This window comes from Lynx rufus, unplaced genomic scaffold (genome assembly GCF_022079265.1).
Source record: "Lynx rufus isolate CCGP_SWC_20201006 ecotype Redwood Valley unplaced genomic scaffold, mLynRuf1.p SCAF_6, whole genome shotgun sequence".
In the NCBI taxonomy this organism is placed as follows: Eukaryota; Metazoa; Chordata; class Mammalia; order Carnivora; family Felidae; genus Lynx; species Lynx rufus.
This window is the reverse complement of record NW_025814878.1, coordinates 124,578,691-124,596,397: the sequence shown is the minus strand read 5'-3', so window position 1 is coordinate 124,596,397 and position 17,707 is coordinate 124,578,691. Positions and strand designations below refer to the sequence as shown.

Sequence of the window (17,707 nt, the reverse complement as noted above, 5' to 3'; positions counted from 1 at the left end):
GCCACCCAAGTGCCCCAAAATCCCAAGCAGGCTCTGCACTATTAGCATGGAGCCTGATGCCGGGCTCGAACTCAGGAACTGCAAGATCATGACCTGAGCTAAAGTCAGACACTTAACCAACTGAGCCACCCAGGTCCCCCTCCCCCATTTTGTAGTTTTTCTGGCTCAGAGAACAGCCAGCAGGGTGCAGGGTGCAGAGTAATGCATAGTAATGCCGTGGAAATAATGACATCAAACAAATGATACTGAACACCATTGTGCCACCTTCAGCAGACACCAAGTTTTCTCACTGCTCTGCTCAGAAGGACCTGCAAACCCCAGAGGGACTCTGCTGCCTCTTAATATGTCAACAGCAGCTTGTGCTTGGATTTGAATTGGCTTCTCTCTGGTCTTAGAATTAATCACTTCTTTCAATAGAATCATTCCTGCAATAGGTTTGTGGGTGGGTTGGAAAAAAAAAGTAATAACCCAAGAAGCCTCAAAATTTAAGGTGTTAGATTTTCTGGCTTATATAATTTGCATAATTATTTGTTCATGCCGCATTTGTATATCACTTCTCTGATTGCTTTATACGATGTGAAATTTCCTGGCAATTCCCCAAATGCCAGCTTCTCAGACTGAGTATGCAGGTTTCAGCCCATGGCAATAAAGCAAATAAATGACTGCAGGACTGCCCGGCATTCAGATAAGGTAAACACCAGCCTTCTGAGCTCTTACACTGAATTGGACACCTCAGTTTGGGAGAACAATATCTTTTCTATTTTATTAATTCTATTAAAACTATTCATAGGAGGAAAAACCAGGTTTTATTAAACTTGGAGGATCAAGATAATTCACCCTTTGCTAGGATATGGTGCACCTGTATCTTTGTGGCACATATAAGCATTATTAGAGAGTCACTTTTAAGGGGAGCTGGTAAACTTACATTCAATCTGTCATATAAAAATTCAATAAAACAAGTATTTATCGCATCTTTATTCTGTGCCAGGCTCTCTTTGCCAAATCTCCAGAGAGAGGAGCAAGAAATATTCCTGCCTTCAAGGAGTTCATGGTTTAAGGAGGGAGATACACACACACATGCTATGGGATACGATTCTAGCTGAGGTAAGTAGAGTGTGGTGCTCCAGGAACATCCAGAGGGAGTAATTCATCCGGCTGGGTCTAGCCTGCCTCTCCAGCCCCATCAGACCTTCTATTTGAGAAAAGACTACCCTGGCTGCAGTAGGGAGGAGGGAAACCAGGTAGGACACCATTTCCATCATTCAGGAGGGAGTGAGGGAGACTTGGTTCAGGGAATAGAAGGAAGTACGAGTGAAGGTTGGCACAGTATGTGCTCTTTCTTACTAAGCTCATAGTGCTTCCGAGTGTACTTGTTTCCACATGTGGGTTCAAGAACACTTATTTTGGGGAAAATTTGGGAAGATAAGCAAAAGACAGGCAATAAAATTGTAGATGCTGCCTATGGAAAAGGTTAAATAGGTATCAGCTAGTGAAGAAGAAGTACACGAATGCATTCGATAAATCAGAAATATTTCCAGCAAGTTCAGAGAGGAAAGCTGACTGGCCAGTCTATGGTAAGTTAGCCAGGAGGGGAAAAAAAATGTCCCCATTTAAAATAAAGTCAGATCACTGGCCAGAATGAGTTCTTAAATGATGATTTTAAATAAACTCCTGGCCAAAAGGCACAATTCCTTGTTTCTTCTTTTGTTTATTCACTAAGATTATGGGTCTCAGAGCCAGCTCACCTGGATTTGAGCCATGGCTCTCACACTGTCTCTGTGACTTGGCACAAGTTGCTGAAACTCTCTGTGCATTGGCATATTAATAGTACTAAAGTTGTGCTCAAAAGGTTGGGGTAGTAAGTACATGTCTTACTGGATGTGAAGCTCCTAGAACAGTGCCCAGCACAGAATGCTTAACTGATGTGGGCTCCTTCTATCTGCACGCACGCTGTACTGAGTACTCCCATTGTAGCAGGTGCATTTGAAGTCCTGGCCTTAGAGACTAAGACGCTCCTACTCCAACCTCAAGAAGCCCATAGTCTATTGGGGATGATAAGTGGGAATAAATGAGGCCAGTAAAGTGGCCATAAATAGGCCAATATGGCAAGTGCTACAATAGGAGTAAGCACCCCATACTTTGGAGAACAGAGAGGAGGATGATGAGGGAAGGCTGAGCTGAGGCCTGTCACCTACTCGTCACAGCAAAGCCCACTGGGCTTCAGTGGGCCTACACTCCCTTTAATCCCCTGTTTCCTTTTCCTGCACAAACTTCCTCTGTCAGCACCCTTTACTGTGGGAAGGGGACCCCAGTTTCTCCTAGATCCTTTGTTTAGAAAGCATAATTGGGTGATCTCACCCTGCCCTATCTGAATGAGGAAATAAATAAATAAGCGGATGTTTCTGGCATAAGGGGTTAGGTGTGCGCTCCCCCTTGGGACTGGGAAGGAGGAGGAGAGTGGTTCTGGAGAGGACACTCACAGATCAGACCTAAGTTTTAGTTAAATAAACAGAGGCATCTCAAGGCCTTGGTGAAGATGCTGGGTGAGGACAAGGTGCAGAGCGAGGTGAGGACAGGCTGGAGTAGAGTTTTTGTGTTCCTTAGGTACATATGGCACGGGGGTAGGCGGCTAGTGAATTGAAAAAGGAAGGAGGGGATGATGTAATGGTTTTATGCTTTGTACTTTAAGCCTAGCTACCGAATAGCCCTATCAGTCAATGACTCGAGTGGGCAAGACCACAATAAAATAGTGACATTTAGAAAGCTTCACTTTTTTTTTCTTTTTCTCAGAGTCCATTGACCTATTGAGTAGACCCTGTTTACTGGGAGATCACTGAGCAGAAACCTGGAGATACTTTGAATCTCAGTGGATTTGGCAAAGCTATTGGCTCTTTCTGTTGCCAGCCCTTTTTTGATAAGGTGCCACCACTAACAGCAACACTTTTCTGTTTGTAAAGTGCCTCAGAAGCATGTTGCATTTGATTTTCACATACACTGTATATGGTAGGTCCTGTGAAATGGGCTTTAGGGCTGTTTTCATATAACACATGCTGTTAAGCAAGGTTAAGCTGGTCCAAAGGTGAGGGGTGGAACCAGGGCTCCAGCCTCAACTGGAAGCCATTGTTCATCCCTCTCTAGACCCCAAGCAAGCAGTCGGCAAGTCACACGGCTTACCCCCTTTCCTTCTCCCGCAGAAGGAAAACTTCGGTAGGTCCTCTTCACAGATGGGATAGGAGAAATTCAAAATGGACGATCCTTTAGTGAAGAGAGCTATGTCAAGAAACAGCTCTCTGATGTCCTCTCCTTAAAGGTAAGAGAAGACCAGCTTTATTGTTAGTGTGGGTTTCGCTGTGTATCAAAGCATTCAACGTTTATAGAAGCATGAGCAGAAGGGCCTTTATTTCCAGAAGTCTGCTTTGTATGGGGAAAGTTTTCTTCCCTCCTTCCATTTTTCCTTCCTTCCTTCCTAACTTCCTTTTTCTTGCTTTCTTTGCCTTTCTTTCTTTCTTTCTTTCTTTCTTTCTTTCTTCTCTCCTTCCTTCCTTCCTTCCTTCCTTCCTTCCTTCCTTCCCTCCTTCCATTTATTTATTTATTCATTTATTTGTAAAACAACACTTAGGCAAAGCTACAGGGGATAATGGCAGAAGCCCTCGGTATGAACTGTGACCCTTTTATGAACGTTCTCTTTTTGGAGCAAGGTAGTCACTCTACGTGCTCCCCAGCCCTGATACTCTGGCTTCTACAACTTCTCAGCTGCATAGTATTGTGTGCCTCCCCTGAGGGTGGTGGGGTTTGGTCACCCCCCACAGTTGTTAGGTAAATACTATATCACAGTTATACAAGAAGCCTTAGGGTGCTTGTCAGTGCTGGCTTCTAATTCTCTGCGTCTTTTCCTCCATTTCTCCCTACTATGTTGCACCTACTTCTCATTCCATTTCTCTTTTACTCAGCTGCTGCTATAGAATCCAGATATTGTGCAAGTTTCCAGAAATGCGAAGATACATGAGAGTTCTTGGTCCCTAGCAATGTTCCCTCCATTTCTCTGGAATGGTTCCACACATGAAGTTTATTGAATCCTTCTGTTCTGGCTTTGATAAAACTACTTTAGAAAGGAGATACTCTAGTAGCTATAGCAATATAATGATTAACTGTTAAAGGCATAGCTAAATAAAAACAAACAATCAGACAGCTACCTAGCTCATTGATTGGGGTGGAGGGAGAAGGTATTTGCCTTTGTCACAAGTTTCAGGAATCACATTAACTCTTTGCGAAATGAAATAAAGCAAATTATAAGCTATGCTGCTGGAGGTTGACTTGTTTGCTGCTGGGATAACAAAGCAAAAGCTCTTTCCTGCATAGACATCAATATTTAGGCTTGACGTTATTTTTTGTTGCTGTTGGATATACTGATTCCAGGTGCTTATATCATCCAAATGAATGCTTAGAGTCTTTTCAGTACAAAAGCACAGCATTCAGTGAGAGTTCTACTGTGTCTGGATATCACTCAGGAAGAGAAGTGAAAATAGAGATGGAAATAGAGTTAATCCCACAGAATGGTGGGCAACAGTGGCTTAGCTGGCCACTAGAGTTAATGCAAGAAATGGGGGTGTGTGGAGCAGGAAGAGATGGTGCAATGTTTCATTTCATGTCAATAATCTTGACTTACTCAGAACGATTCCAAGCCTAATGTTGAGATTTGACTTCAAGTGTTTAGAACACTGGTCAACAGAAAAGCCAAAATCTTGTAGTGGATCTGCCAAGAAGAACACAACAGATTAGGTGTGAGTACATTGTATACTCTGCAAACTCACATTAAGAATTCACACGAATGATATTTTTTTTTCTCCTACATGAATCACTAAAATGGATTCAACACCATGTTGCCCAGCACTTTTTTTTTTTGCATAAATTCACAATGTCTCTAATAATCCCTCCAAGTCTCTCCAAAACCAATATTGGTCAACACGATGTTCACCAATGGAAGGCTGTCAATCTGAAATGAGCACGGTGTCTTGATGGGTGGGTGACAATCCGACTTGACATTTTTATCGTTACTTGAATTCTTTTAGTTCCTGAACCTTTGGCCTTAAAATTGCTTATTGGTTATTCTAAACATTTCACAAAGCATTATTATAATTAAAACAGAGGGAAATCTATACAAATTTTCAAAGTTAAGACCTGCCTTTGTAATTTCATGCCATCTCATCTCATTCAATGTAATATTTTTTTCCCAAATATTCCATTATATGTGAGGTATTGTGCTAGATATGATAGGGACTGCAAAGATAATATCTTTTGCACTTCTGCTCATCAGAAATCTCCAGAAGTTCATTTATGCCTCAGAATAAAGTCAGGAAATGTCCTACTGGCCCCACCTTCCATACTCCACATTGTTAGTTCATCCTCCATGTTTTGAGATCAGGTAATCACCCAGCAAATTCCTGCCAAGTTACCTGCTAATGTGCTTTCTCTAACATGTAATGGTCCCACCCTTTTTGCTGTTGTCTAAATACTGAGGACTTGCTCATTCCCATCCTTTTTTTGTGAGCGTTTCCCTGACCATCCCCCAAATATTTTTTGGCTTCTCCAAATTCTTAAAACAGTTGTCTGAAATATTATTTCAAAATGTACCAACACATATTACTTTGTAATCTGCTCTTGGATTCATCCTACAACACTCAATCTAAACTTGGAAGCTCCTGAAAGAAAGGAGCTGGGTTTTTGTTTTGTTTTGGTTTCTATGTCCTTTCTTTTTGTTTCCCACTGGGCCCGAGAGAGAGAACTGATTTTAACTGAGAGTCTAAGTTGTAATGGTCAACGAGTTGTGCACTTTACAAGAGTTTTCTGTTTCATCCTCCCGACTCCCTAGTGTGTAGAGCAGAGCCCTGCAGTCGGCTGCATGGAAAACACCCTGTACCTATAGGGAACAAATGGATTGAATGGGCCATGAGTTAAGCTGTTCTTCCTCAGCTCCAGATCCAGTCTTCCAAACTGTGCTGCGTAAACCAGGGCTCTCTGTAATTATGCTTTTCCTTTGCCACCCACCAGCAGAAGTGCCAGAGGGAGACTGAGGCTGAGTGAGGGAAGGAATCTGCTCCTTCTTTCATACTTGTTAGTTCCTAAGAGTGTCACCTGGAAATGGCCTGTCACCCTGGCAGTGACGATAGATTCCAGTGTCCAGCTGTCTTCTACACCTTCCCAGAATGAGCTGAGGCTCATCTCTGTGGGTTCCTAAGCTTCTGCTACAATAGTTTCTGCTGCAGAAACTGTCTCCCTTTCCCCAGCAATCTGTGCCTCAGCTTCACAGCGTCCTTCTTTGAAGCTTCCAGGTTCTGGTAACTCCAACTTCTGCCCCCTGCTCTCCCAACCCTCCTGGTGGTTGCTGCTTCCTCACTGTCCCAGTGAAAATTACTGACATGATCTGTATTTTCCTGATAGGACTTAGACCAATTGAATAAACAACAATCTTGAGAGAGAACTATGATTTTCCTCATTTCACAGATGGGAAAATATAGACTCAGAGAGGTTCTATGAACTTATCCAGGTCCCACTCTATCATGTGGGTAGAGTCAAGATTCAAGCCCAGACTTAACAACAAACAAAAAATTACAGCCCAGTATTGTGCAGAAGTATTCATGAAGTAGAGCCTCAAAGATATATGTTAATGATTTAATTTGTAAGATGGCCTGGAATATTTTGTGCGCAGGCATATGGCATGTGATAATTCTGTTTCATAACTGGTTTTAATTTCAGCTTAGCTATGAGCTCACATTTGTCAATGATGGTGTTCCAGACAGTTTTATCATCCACACTGCTGACCTGGAAGATATGTGATTGTCTGTGGTATCTGCTGTGGAAATGATCACTAGGCTATTTTGCCTTGCAAATCTAATCTAAGGTGCACTTCTGTTTGATCAAACCCTCTTTGATCTGGCCACCCATTTTCCTGAGGAAAGACCATTCTGTCATAAGCACCTTTGTGTGGTCCTGGGATTCTTTCAGCTTGGGGAATGGGAGAAAGAGGTATGGAGACAATCGTCCCTGCTCAGTATTTGGCACTCAGTATTGAAAAAAAGAGGCCAATGAACAGACAGTTAGGAAAGTGCACCTGAATGTTTACTGATGTTTTAAAAGTTTAGATAGAAAAAATAAACAAAGGGCAGGAGAAGGAAATAAAACATCTTGATACTGGAAAAATATTGTTAGAAAAATAATCTTAAAAAAATTGTATTTCTTTGGGGGGTGAGGGGCAGAGAGAGAGAGAGAGAGAGAGAGAGGCCCAAGCAGGTTCAGCACTGTAACCACAGAGCCTGATGCCAGGCTCAAACCCACGAACTGTGAGATCATGACGGAGTCAAAACCAAGATCATGACGCTTAACCAACTAAGGCACCCAGGCACCCTCGCTTTAAGCTTTACACTTCCTTCTGGTGCCAGTTTCTCAGATGCCCTAGGGGCCAGGGCCATGGGGATCCATCCCACGAACTGTGAGATCATGATCTAAGCTGAAATCAAGAGTTGAATAACTTCACTGACTTAGCTATCTAGACGTGCCCAGGAGAATAATCTTAATAGGGAACAAAGTCACAAAGAAAGCAGTAGATTGCTTCTCTCTGAGGCTGGATACATAAAAACATTAAAATAGATTGCTTCAGGGGCACCTGGATGGCTCAGTTGGTTAAGCTTTTGACTCTTTCAGCTCAGGTCATGCTCTCCTGGTTTATGAGTTCAAGCCCTACATCCGGCTATGTGCTGATGGTGCAGAGCCTGCTTGGGATTCTCTCTCCTTCACTCTCTGCCCCTTCAGCTCTCTCTCTTTCTCTTTCAAAATAAATAAACTTTAAAAAAGACAGATTGCTTCAAAATCTCTTAGGGGTTTGGTGATCTTTCCTAGCGGTTATTTTTATTCTATATTTGCGATCGAATTTTATATTTGAGAGTGAACATGCAGTTTGTAGTTGTCTTGGGAAAAGTGACATCAATTCCTCCTGTCCCCCAGTCTCATCCTCAGAGGCTAGCCTTCCCTCTGCAGATTTGTGTTTTCACTCAGGCTCTATATTGCCTTGTATTTTCTTTATACCTTTGCCATCCCTCTACTAGATGCTGTAAGGCAGGCTCCCAGCCTCAGGGTCTAGCACAATGCTTTAAGATTATGCTAAGTTCCAAGTGATTGTTTGATGAATTGAATGATAAATGTTGTATGTAGTAAACTTGTAGAGAACTCTAAGACAGGTTTTCTCAACCTTGGCACTACTGACTTTTTCGGTCAGATAACCCTATTTTGTGGGAGTTGTCCCATGCATTGTAGGATGTTAGCCACATCTTTGGCCTTGACCCCCCCAGATACCAGCAGCACCCCCTACCCCTAGATCCAATTGTGACATCCAAAGATGTCTCCAGACATTGCCAAAATGTGTCCTGGAGGACAAATCCGCCTGTGGTGGAGAACCTCTATTTTCAAGAACTTCTTTGTCACTTGCCAGGCAAGTGGCTCGGAATCGCCTACCAAAATAAAAGATGGCGGATTGCATTTTTAAAGTAGTTCTTCTTATGTAATTTGAAAACTGCTGGGGGCGGGGTGGTGGTGGTGAGAGGAGAGAGTCCCTTGGACACTTGCCTCAAGTAATTTTTAATACATATAAATTGGATTATCTGAACTTGGATCTTCTGAAAGAATGAAATTGGAAAGTTAATGAGAGTTGGTGTTCCCGGGCTATGAGGGCAGAGATAAATGTTTCCTCTAGACACTTCATTGTAGAATGGCAAATGAGCTGAGGAAAAAGCCAAAGCTTCATCGTGAAAGATATACAATCTTATCATTTTGAATATTTTTTTCCTTAGCCTCTGTGTTATAACCCCCTTCTGTCTGTTCTGTTCACATCTATGGGTTCTGCCCAAGGTGGAGGATGGTAGTTGCAGGGAGTGAGCCCGGGATGCCCCAAACTGCCTCTGCTGTCCCTGGCCTCTGGGACATGTGTGCATATGGAAGGCAGGCTCCTCTAAACAGCTGAAAGCAAATGGTGCTGGGGGTGAGGAAGAGGCTTCGGGAAAGCAGCTGGCTGCATCTGCCTTGCATATTAAGGGCAGTGGTCCTGGAGCTGTTTTCTTGCTCATCCATAGAGTAGAATAGAATTAGATAAACAGGTGGGACTAAGTGTGAGTAGGGTCTTAACAAATCTCAGCTCCAGAACAATTTTTGTGCCTTAATCTCTGTTGGTGGCCTGCGTTCGCCTGGTCTGGGCCAGAATTGGATGGTCCAGGAGAGGACAAGCTCGCCTTGGTAGTTTCTCATCAGTGCCAAGCCTCAGCTAGAATCAGGATAGAACACTAAACCCAACAGCACAGGCTCTGGAAATGTAGTTCCTTACTGGAGGGTGGTAGGGATGCAAGCTTGATGGGTCTGGGGGCGGGTAGTGCCCTCTGCTGGGTTCCTTGCTGCTTTGTTCTCAGGCATCGGTTGCTGAGTCCTGGAGTTCATGGGTGTCACCTGGCAGGCAGCAGCCCGTATTGCTGGGTGCTTTGAGGGTTACCAGAGGGGCCAAATCTCATGCTACTATTTTTAAATATCTCATAGCTCTGCTTGAGGGTTACTTTTTACTTTATATTTTGAATAATTATATTCTCACAAAATGTTGCAAAAAGATACTGAGAAGTTTCACTCACCCTTCATTCTGCTTTCCCCCATCACAACATCTTACATATAATAGAGTACAACATCAGAACCAGGACTCTGACACTGGTACCATGAACAGAGTTTATTTAGACTGTACCAGTTTTATACATGTTTATGTGCGTGTGTGTGTGTGTGTGTGTGTGTGCATATGTGTGTGTATGCACACATGCACACGCATGCCTTTACATTTTGATTGCTTAGCTTTTCCAAACTGTTGCAAAATGGGTGAAGCACTGGGGCGTCTGGGTGGCTTAGTCGGCTGAGCATCAAACTTGGGCTCAGGTCATGATCTTGTGGTTTGTGAGTTCAAACCCCATGTCAGGCTCTGGGCTGACAGCTCAGAGAGGCCGGAGCCTGCTTCAGATTCTGTGTCTGTCTCTCTGTCCCTTCCCCACTACTGCTCTCTCTCTCTAAAAAAGAATGAATAAACATTTTTAAAAAAACTGGGTGAAGCACTGGCTCTTCTGCTCTTATGGCAGTGCCAGCTCAAGCCTCACCTCCACTGGCCTTCCCATGTCTCTGCCAAGTCGATCTCTAGGCTTATCCATGTTCTTCCTGCTGCACGAAGGTAATCTCTCTCTCTCTCTCTGTCTCTCTCTTCCTTGTATGACTATAAGTGGGTGTGGGCTAACAAGTCTGAAATCTGCAGGGCAGGACAGCAGGCTAGAAACTCAGGTTGCATTTCTATGGTGCAGCCTTGCAACTGAATTGTTGCTTCTTCTGGAAACTTCAGAATTTTCTCTTAAGGCCATCAAAGGATTGGATGAGTCTCACCCACATTAGCGAGGATAACCAGCGTTACTCAAAGCTTATTGATTATAAATGTTAATCACATCCACAAATACCTTCAAGGGAACATCTTTTATTTTTTAAGTTTATTTTTTTATTTAGAGAGAGAGCACTTGCACACACACATGAACAAACGGGAGGGGCAGAGGGAGAGGGAGAGAGAACCCCAAGCAGGCTCCATGCTCAGTGCAGAGCCTGATGTGGGGCTCGATCTCACAACCATGAGATCACAGCCTGAGCCGATATCAAGAGTCGGATGCTTAACCGACTGAGTCACCCAGGTGCCCCGATCTTCACTGCAACACCTTGACCAAACAAATGGGCACCAGAGCCTAGCCAAGTGGATGCACAGAATTCATCATCATGGGGGGCCTTTTGTGTTGTATCGCTGGAACCCTCAACAGCCCTTCAAATTGTGCCTTCACAATCCTTCTTGTTCTTATATGGTCCAAAGTAACTTGGGATTCAAATATCTCTGACTGGCTCCATATGTTTCTGGGGTGGATATATTGAACCCCCTACCAGTGGCAGGCACTGTGCTTAATGCTTGGGATATAGAGATTCAAAAAAGCCATCTTAGTTTTCAGGAGTATATTGAGTAGGGATGTCCTGGCCCATGGAAGCCCAAAGAGTGAGCCAGTAACTATGTTTGGGGAGCCATTGATGATTGTAGAAGGAGAGGGTGACATGATATGATCCGTGCTTTCCTTACCTGCAATGGTTTCTCTCCCTTCTATCCAAACCCTGACCTCTTTGGGAAATATATTACCTCATTCCACCAGCTTCTTTCTTTTTATTCCTATGAATTTATGATCTATGCTGATTATTTAGCATGTAACATGGGCTACATTGCATAGTTACTCAATGCTTTATATGATAATGTCTTGCTTCCTCAACTAATGTCAGATCTTCGAGGGCAGGACCTTTCTATTGTATATTATTATATCATATTCGCCTCCCTTGTATTTTGATTACTCCTTCCCTTCCCGTCATATCTGATATGCACCTCCAATGGCAGGTGCTAACTCAGTTTTTGCTGATAAATCACTCTTACTTTTATTCTCTGTTTTCCGAAAGCATGTTTCCCTCTATCTGCAGTGTAAAAATCAATTTGGCCAATTTCCAGTAAATGTCTTGTAAGAAGTTTAGACCCCACATAGGAAAACTTTGATTGCCTCCCCTACTTTTTGTTTTGTTTTGTTTTCTACACCTTCACAGTCCGGCTCAACTACCCCCTCCCCAGGATTCCAACTGGGGTTTTCTCACCTGTCCTTCCCCTGGTCTCCCATGGTACCCTGTGTATATTTTTATCATCGTGAGTGTGGGAATTATTACTAGTTTGCACTCTAGTAGATTGCAATAGGGTATAAGCTGTGAGTGGTCAGGAGCTAGGCTTTGTTTACTCATCACCACATAACCAGAATCTAGTCTAGTAGGCATGTCTCAGAATATCAGATGGTTGGATAAATAGATGGGAAGGACAGAAAGTCAGTTAGTTTGATGATAACAGAAGGGAAGTTGAGCATTTATTTCCAGGCTTGGTGGGTGCCAGCAATTACCGGGGAAGACTGAGTTGTAAGGCCAGTGATATCAAACCTCGCCCCATATCTGGAAGTTTCTCTTGGCAGGTGTTAGTACATTAACTTTATCATCATCATAATAAGAATTTTGCTTTGGCACTTAGGATGGAGTTTCAGAGTGTGGTCAAAAATCTAATCCCAGGCTAAATAGTAGAAGATATTCATTCCTCTGCCATCTTTCAGAATTCTTTTCCCCCAAAAAACTCCAAACAACAAATAAGCCTTGCTTTTGACTTCTTCCTTTAAGTTACATGATTACCAATTCTGCAAATTTGTATTCTGTATCTTATACAGGCCTACTTGTGCATGGATCTGGAAGTCTGCCTTTTTTGATTGGGGTATTTTAATTTGTTTGTGTGATTCACAGGACAACTGTCAAAGGTCACTGTGGATCCCTAAAAAGAGGATGGTGTGTAAGGCTTCATGTGTAAGTGAGATGTCTTTGCTGGAAATTCATTACCATGGCAACATAAAATTAACTTTCCTCTTTTCGTCCTTGATGCCACTGTGGTACATTCCTTCTACCCCTTCCCTCAGACTCCCTCTCTGCCTTTGAAGATAGAGAAGTGACTTATAATGTGGCAAATGTATTTTAGCTATGTTGCTCTGTTATTTCCTGATATCTTTTTATTTCTGCCTTTCAAATCTTGTTACTCTAGGACAGCACAGGGATGCCCCCCAATGGGCCATTAATTCAAATAATAGCAGTCCCACCATGTTCCAGTCTCTTTGGAGGTATTTCCTTGGGAATTGACTCACATAGCCAAAGTCAGATGTATGATCTGACTTCTTGTTTTATCTTGGATAGGCAGATGGTGTATTCAAACTGTGTTTGACTAGGCCAGTTTACCCAGAGCCCTACTGTTGATGTTGATTGAGTAGGCTCCCCCAAGTCTAGAAGCATCCAAGGAACTTGCTTATTCTGTTTAGTATTTAAAATTATTTAACTTTCTGTTGCTAATCTGTAGTCAATCCATACGGGATAGAAAAATGGAGAAAAGCTAAAATGTCTTTTTTTTTCCTTTTAATGGAAAATTAGACTTCAGAGCATGAGTCTCCACTACACTTTGAGGGTGAGGATTTACATTTCACCAGCAGGTAAACTTCTTTCCCAGGAAGGAGCACACATGTGGTTTCATACTCTTTGGCTTAGGTATGTCAGAAACCATGGCAGTGTTTGGTGACACTGAGACACAATCAGGATATACCTGTCATATTTCACCTCTGCATTTCCTGCAAATCTCTCTGTTTTCTGACAGGGCACAAGGACTGGGTTATGATGTACAGGTGGTTTACGTGATGGTGTGTGTGGCTTTGAAGATAAACTCTGGGACTATTCTTCAAATGCTGGGCACGCTGAAAAGGAATTCCCTCCTGCTTCTGGAAATCATGAACTGGGAAAAAGCTAAGGACTTTGTCCTTGGCGTCTGGTGCTGTGGAATATGAAGCATAAGTGAGTAGGGGCCAGTAAACTGGGTGAGAGGGAACATCTGACATCATCTCTGTCTGCTTATTTATAGAACTGGACTTGCACCCAAAGTACCAGGAGGTTCCAAGATATATATGAATCATTGACTCTGGCCCCTGTCTTGTGGGTGGCCAGGACATCAGGTATTAATATCTCCATTTTGTGATGAAGAGGCTGAGATCTAGGGCAGCAAAGTGATGGACTCCAGTCTCGAGACTCAGCCTGCTGTGGCTCTGCTCTCACACAGCTGTGTGTGATAGACAAACAGCAAGAGAGGTCAACTGACTCAGAGAAGGAAACAGAGCTCTGGACAGAAGTGGAATGAACCCAGATACATGCACCAAGCCTGCTCCTCTTGTGTCTCAGGTTGATCATGAGGAGGGACAAGGCAAGGCAGACCCGAGTCCTCAGTTTTGCTAGGCTTGCTGGCTAGACTTCCTTGCAAGGATTGTTTGCTAGGATTGCCTAGCTCACTGTTACTCTGCAAAGCTGGGCGGCTGTTTCCCAACCCAAAAGACTCTGGGAAAGCACAGATGAAAAAACAGAGGTGTTAGAAGGTTTTTGTAGGAATTAAGCAATCCAAGGGGTGCCTGGATGGCTCAGTTGGTTGAAGGTCCAACTTCACCTCAGGTCATAATCTCATGGTTCATGGGTTCAAGCCCCAAGTCAGGCTCTGTGTTGACAGCATAGAGTCTGCTTGGGATTCTGTCTCCCTCTCTCTCTGCCCTTCTCCTGATCTCTCTCTCTCTCTCTCTCAAAATAAATAAATAAACATTTAAAAAACTAAAAATAATTCATGTAAAGCATCTAGGCCAGTGGTAACTACATAGTAGATTTTCAATCATTGGGCAAAAAAGGATGGATTCTGTTAGGGCAACATTGACTATACTTCTTGTGACAATTCAAAATGAAACTAACTTCTTTTTAAAATTTTCTTTGTCACGTTAAGAGCACTCTAGGGTTTAAAATAATTTAGTAAAGTTCAATAGATATTTCTGAAACAAAACCTAGATGTCAGCTAGAGCCTCTCAGCCGTTGAGATATAAATAGGATCACACTGAACACGGTTAGAGGTTGGAGATGTTCTTTGTCCCTTGTTCTTAAACTTGGCTGCACATTGGAGTCACCTGGGGAGCTCTGTAAAATTACTGATGCCTGGGTCCTGCCTCAGATGTTCTGGATACTGTCTGGGCCTCAAGATTCGTATATACTCCGCAGGTGATTCTATTGTTCAGCGACTTGTGAAAACCATGGTCATAAGCCACACTAAGTTGTGTGCTCATTCCCTGAGCTTGGGATGGCATGGGTGGGCTTCTAGATCTATTGTGCTATTATTCCAGGCTGAAAATTTAATCACTTCACAGATTTCCTAAGAAATCTCCTCACAAAACTTTTCACAAATTTATAGATTGTATGAAGAAGCGGGGGGGGGGGGGGGCGCGGAGGGTGTTTCACCATATTCCTGGCTCCCCCCTACCTGTCTTCCTCTCTCTAACTTCTTTCTCTAGACAAAATATTTCCCATTGTCTCCATGCTGAGGGTCTGGAAGCACACCAGGTGCTCCAGGGCTTCAGTAGCCACCCCAGTGGCTTGTAAAGGAATTCGTTCAAGAAAGGCTTAGTTAGAATTGTTGGAACAGCCCCTTAAGAGAATTTTTTTCTGTTTCATTTCAGGAACATGGACTCAATGCCAAACACTAACCCAGGCATGGAAAGGTTTGAGATGGGGTCCAGGGACCAAGAGGATAGAGGTAAAAAGGTGGACATTGAGGGCTGTTGGGAGAGAGTGGACAAGGGTGGGGGGCATGTAAGGGGAAGAGAAAGTGTGGGCTCAGAGAAGCTGGCCATCCAGGACCAGTGGGCTGCCTACAGGGCTCACTCAGACCTCTGTGCTGAGGGGGGAGCAATCACTTGTGCGTAGGGATCCAAGCAATCCCTGAAATTAAAAAATACTAAGAACTTGGGGTGTCTGGATGGCTCAGTCGTTTAAGAGTCCAACTCTTCATTTCTGCTCAGGTCATGATCTCATGGTTTGTGGGTTTGAGCCCTACATCAAGCTCTGCACTGACAGCTCAGAGCCTGCTTGGGATCCTCTCTTTGTCTCTCTCTCTGCTCTTCCCATAAGCACCCCCCACCCTCTCAAAATAAATAAATAAATAAACTTAAAAAATACTAAAACTTTGTGATTGAAAATAAAAGACATTCTGGCCTTAATTAAGTATATAATTAAATGATTAGTTGTGTCTTTTGTGGCCTAATTGGCTTTACTTTCCTATACCCTTTGTGTCCACAAAGGTGACCAAGGTCCACCATGGTGGGGCTCAGAAGCTTTGGGTGTCATTGTCGGCAGAATGTGTCGTGTTGTATGTGTTTGGTATCTCTCCATAAACCTCCATGACCTTTGGGGATGGAATGTCAACATGTCCATCTACTTTTTTTTTTAAGTTTATCTATTTTGAGAGAGAAAGAGAGAGGGAGAGGGAGAGGGAGAGGGAGAGGGAGAGGGAGAGAGAGAGAGAGAGAGAGAGAGCAGGGTGAGTATGAGTGGCGGAGGGGCAGAGTGAGAGAGAGAGAATCCCAAGCAGGCTCTGCTCTGCCAGTGCAGAGCCCAATGCAGGGTTCAAACCCGCTAACCATGAGATCCATGACCTGAGCTGAAGTCAAGAGTCAGACACTTAACTGATTGAGCCACCAAAGTTCCTGGGTCCATCTACTTTTTATTGAATTTTTTTTCTTCTTAAGAGGCTGCCTCTGTTCCTGAACACAGGCACAAGTACAGGCTACCAAGAAATAAAAACTTCTTCATTTTCAGAAGAGAGGTAAGGTTTAAGCTATAAACTCTCCAGAAAATATTTCCATAAGAATTTGAGAATGAAAAACAACAACAACAACAACAACAACAACAACATACAGTCCCTTTACTATTTCTGAATTCCACACTCCGACAATATCTTGTTTGTCTGATTTGCACTATGTAATAGGTATTGGATAATTGTTTGTTGAGTGAATAAAGGAACGTTGAAAAACAATCAGACAGGGGTAAGTAAGGGATTGAAGTGATTTTGGAAATGGTCTGCCTGCTCCTTTATCTCCTCAGATGTTTTCCTAAAACATTTCTGTTTTAAGAAGTCTCAATCTTAATTTGTCTTCTCCTAATACAAGTGGACATAAAGATCACTTTCCCCTATAGTTCTCAGTACTCAGACTGGGGAGGGAGGGGGGGCGGTCAATGTTCTTCTGGTGAGATTGTGTTTGGGACACACACTTGAAGTCAGACCAACCAATCAGAGCCTGCCAGCATTTGGACTCTTCCTATTTTTTGTGGGCGACCAGAAAATAGAGTAGGAGATGCTACATCAACAGGGGAGACAAGAAACTAATACCAGTCTATTGATCCAATCCCGAACATGTTTGAAGCTCCTACCATGGGCTAAGCACTGTGCAAGATACAAAGATGAGTTAGTTTTAGGCATAACCCCTGACTTTCTGGAACACAGGGTGTAGAAGGAGAAAGGAAAGGTGAATAGACAATCTCCACACAGCATAGCAAGGTGCAACAAAGAACAAGGGGGGTGTGCGTGATCCAGTGTGAGTAGTCAGAGATGGCCACCAAATGGAGATGATGCCAGCGCGCAGACTTGCCAGCTGCAGGGGACGCAGGAGAATGAAATCAGTGGTCACTTTTGTAGCTCTGACCACAGACAGGTGCTATTCGAAGCACTATGTGTGTATTAGCTTGAATACTTTCAAAAGCCTTAAGAGAGAAATAGTATTATTATCTGCATTTTAGAGTCTAGGAAACTGAGGCAAGGAGGGCTTAAGGAAAGTGTCTAGGGTCACACACCTGAAAGGGGCTGCAGTATGAACCCAGAGAGACTGTCTATACACAGGTACTCTTTTCCAAGAAACTTGGGCAGAGAGAACAACACATACAAAAACTCTGAAGGCCTCAAGAGCATATAATTTCTGGGAGCTTCACATTTGCCAACAAAGCCCTTTGTGAAATCAGGGAAGTTCTTCATTTGTGGCGTTCACCTTGAATGTTATATATGCAGTCAGTTCAGATTCTTTGAAGACTTGAGGTCAGAGGTGGGTGGTGTTTGTAGGAACATACACAGATCTTAAAGTTCCTAGAGTCACCTCTGGAAGGATCCTGAAAAGGCCAGAATACTTAACTTTCTTTCTTCTCTTGTTTAGAA

The 17,707-nt window shown here is 43.2% G+C and overlaps 1 protein-coding gene across 2 annotated transcripts in view; it reads right to left on the bottom strand.

The window, feature by feature from the left end:
* The window catches only part of LY86 (lymphocyte antigen 86), a 60,662-nt gene that overhangs the window by 22,446 nt on the left and 20,509 nt on the right, over positions 1-17,707 (bottom strand). For both annotated transcript variants that reach the window (XM_047102307.1, XM_047102308.1), the window contains exons 2-3: positions 4,667-4,753; positions 3,175-3,303 (exon numbers count right to left, since the gene is read on the bottom strand). In XM_047102307.1, the coding sequence (XP_046958263.1) occupies positions 3,175-3,303; positions 4,667-4,753 (216 nt within the window). The remainder of the gene's footprint in view (positions 1-3,174; positions 3,304-4,666; positions 4,754-17,707) is intronic.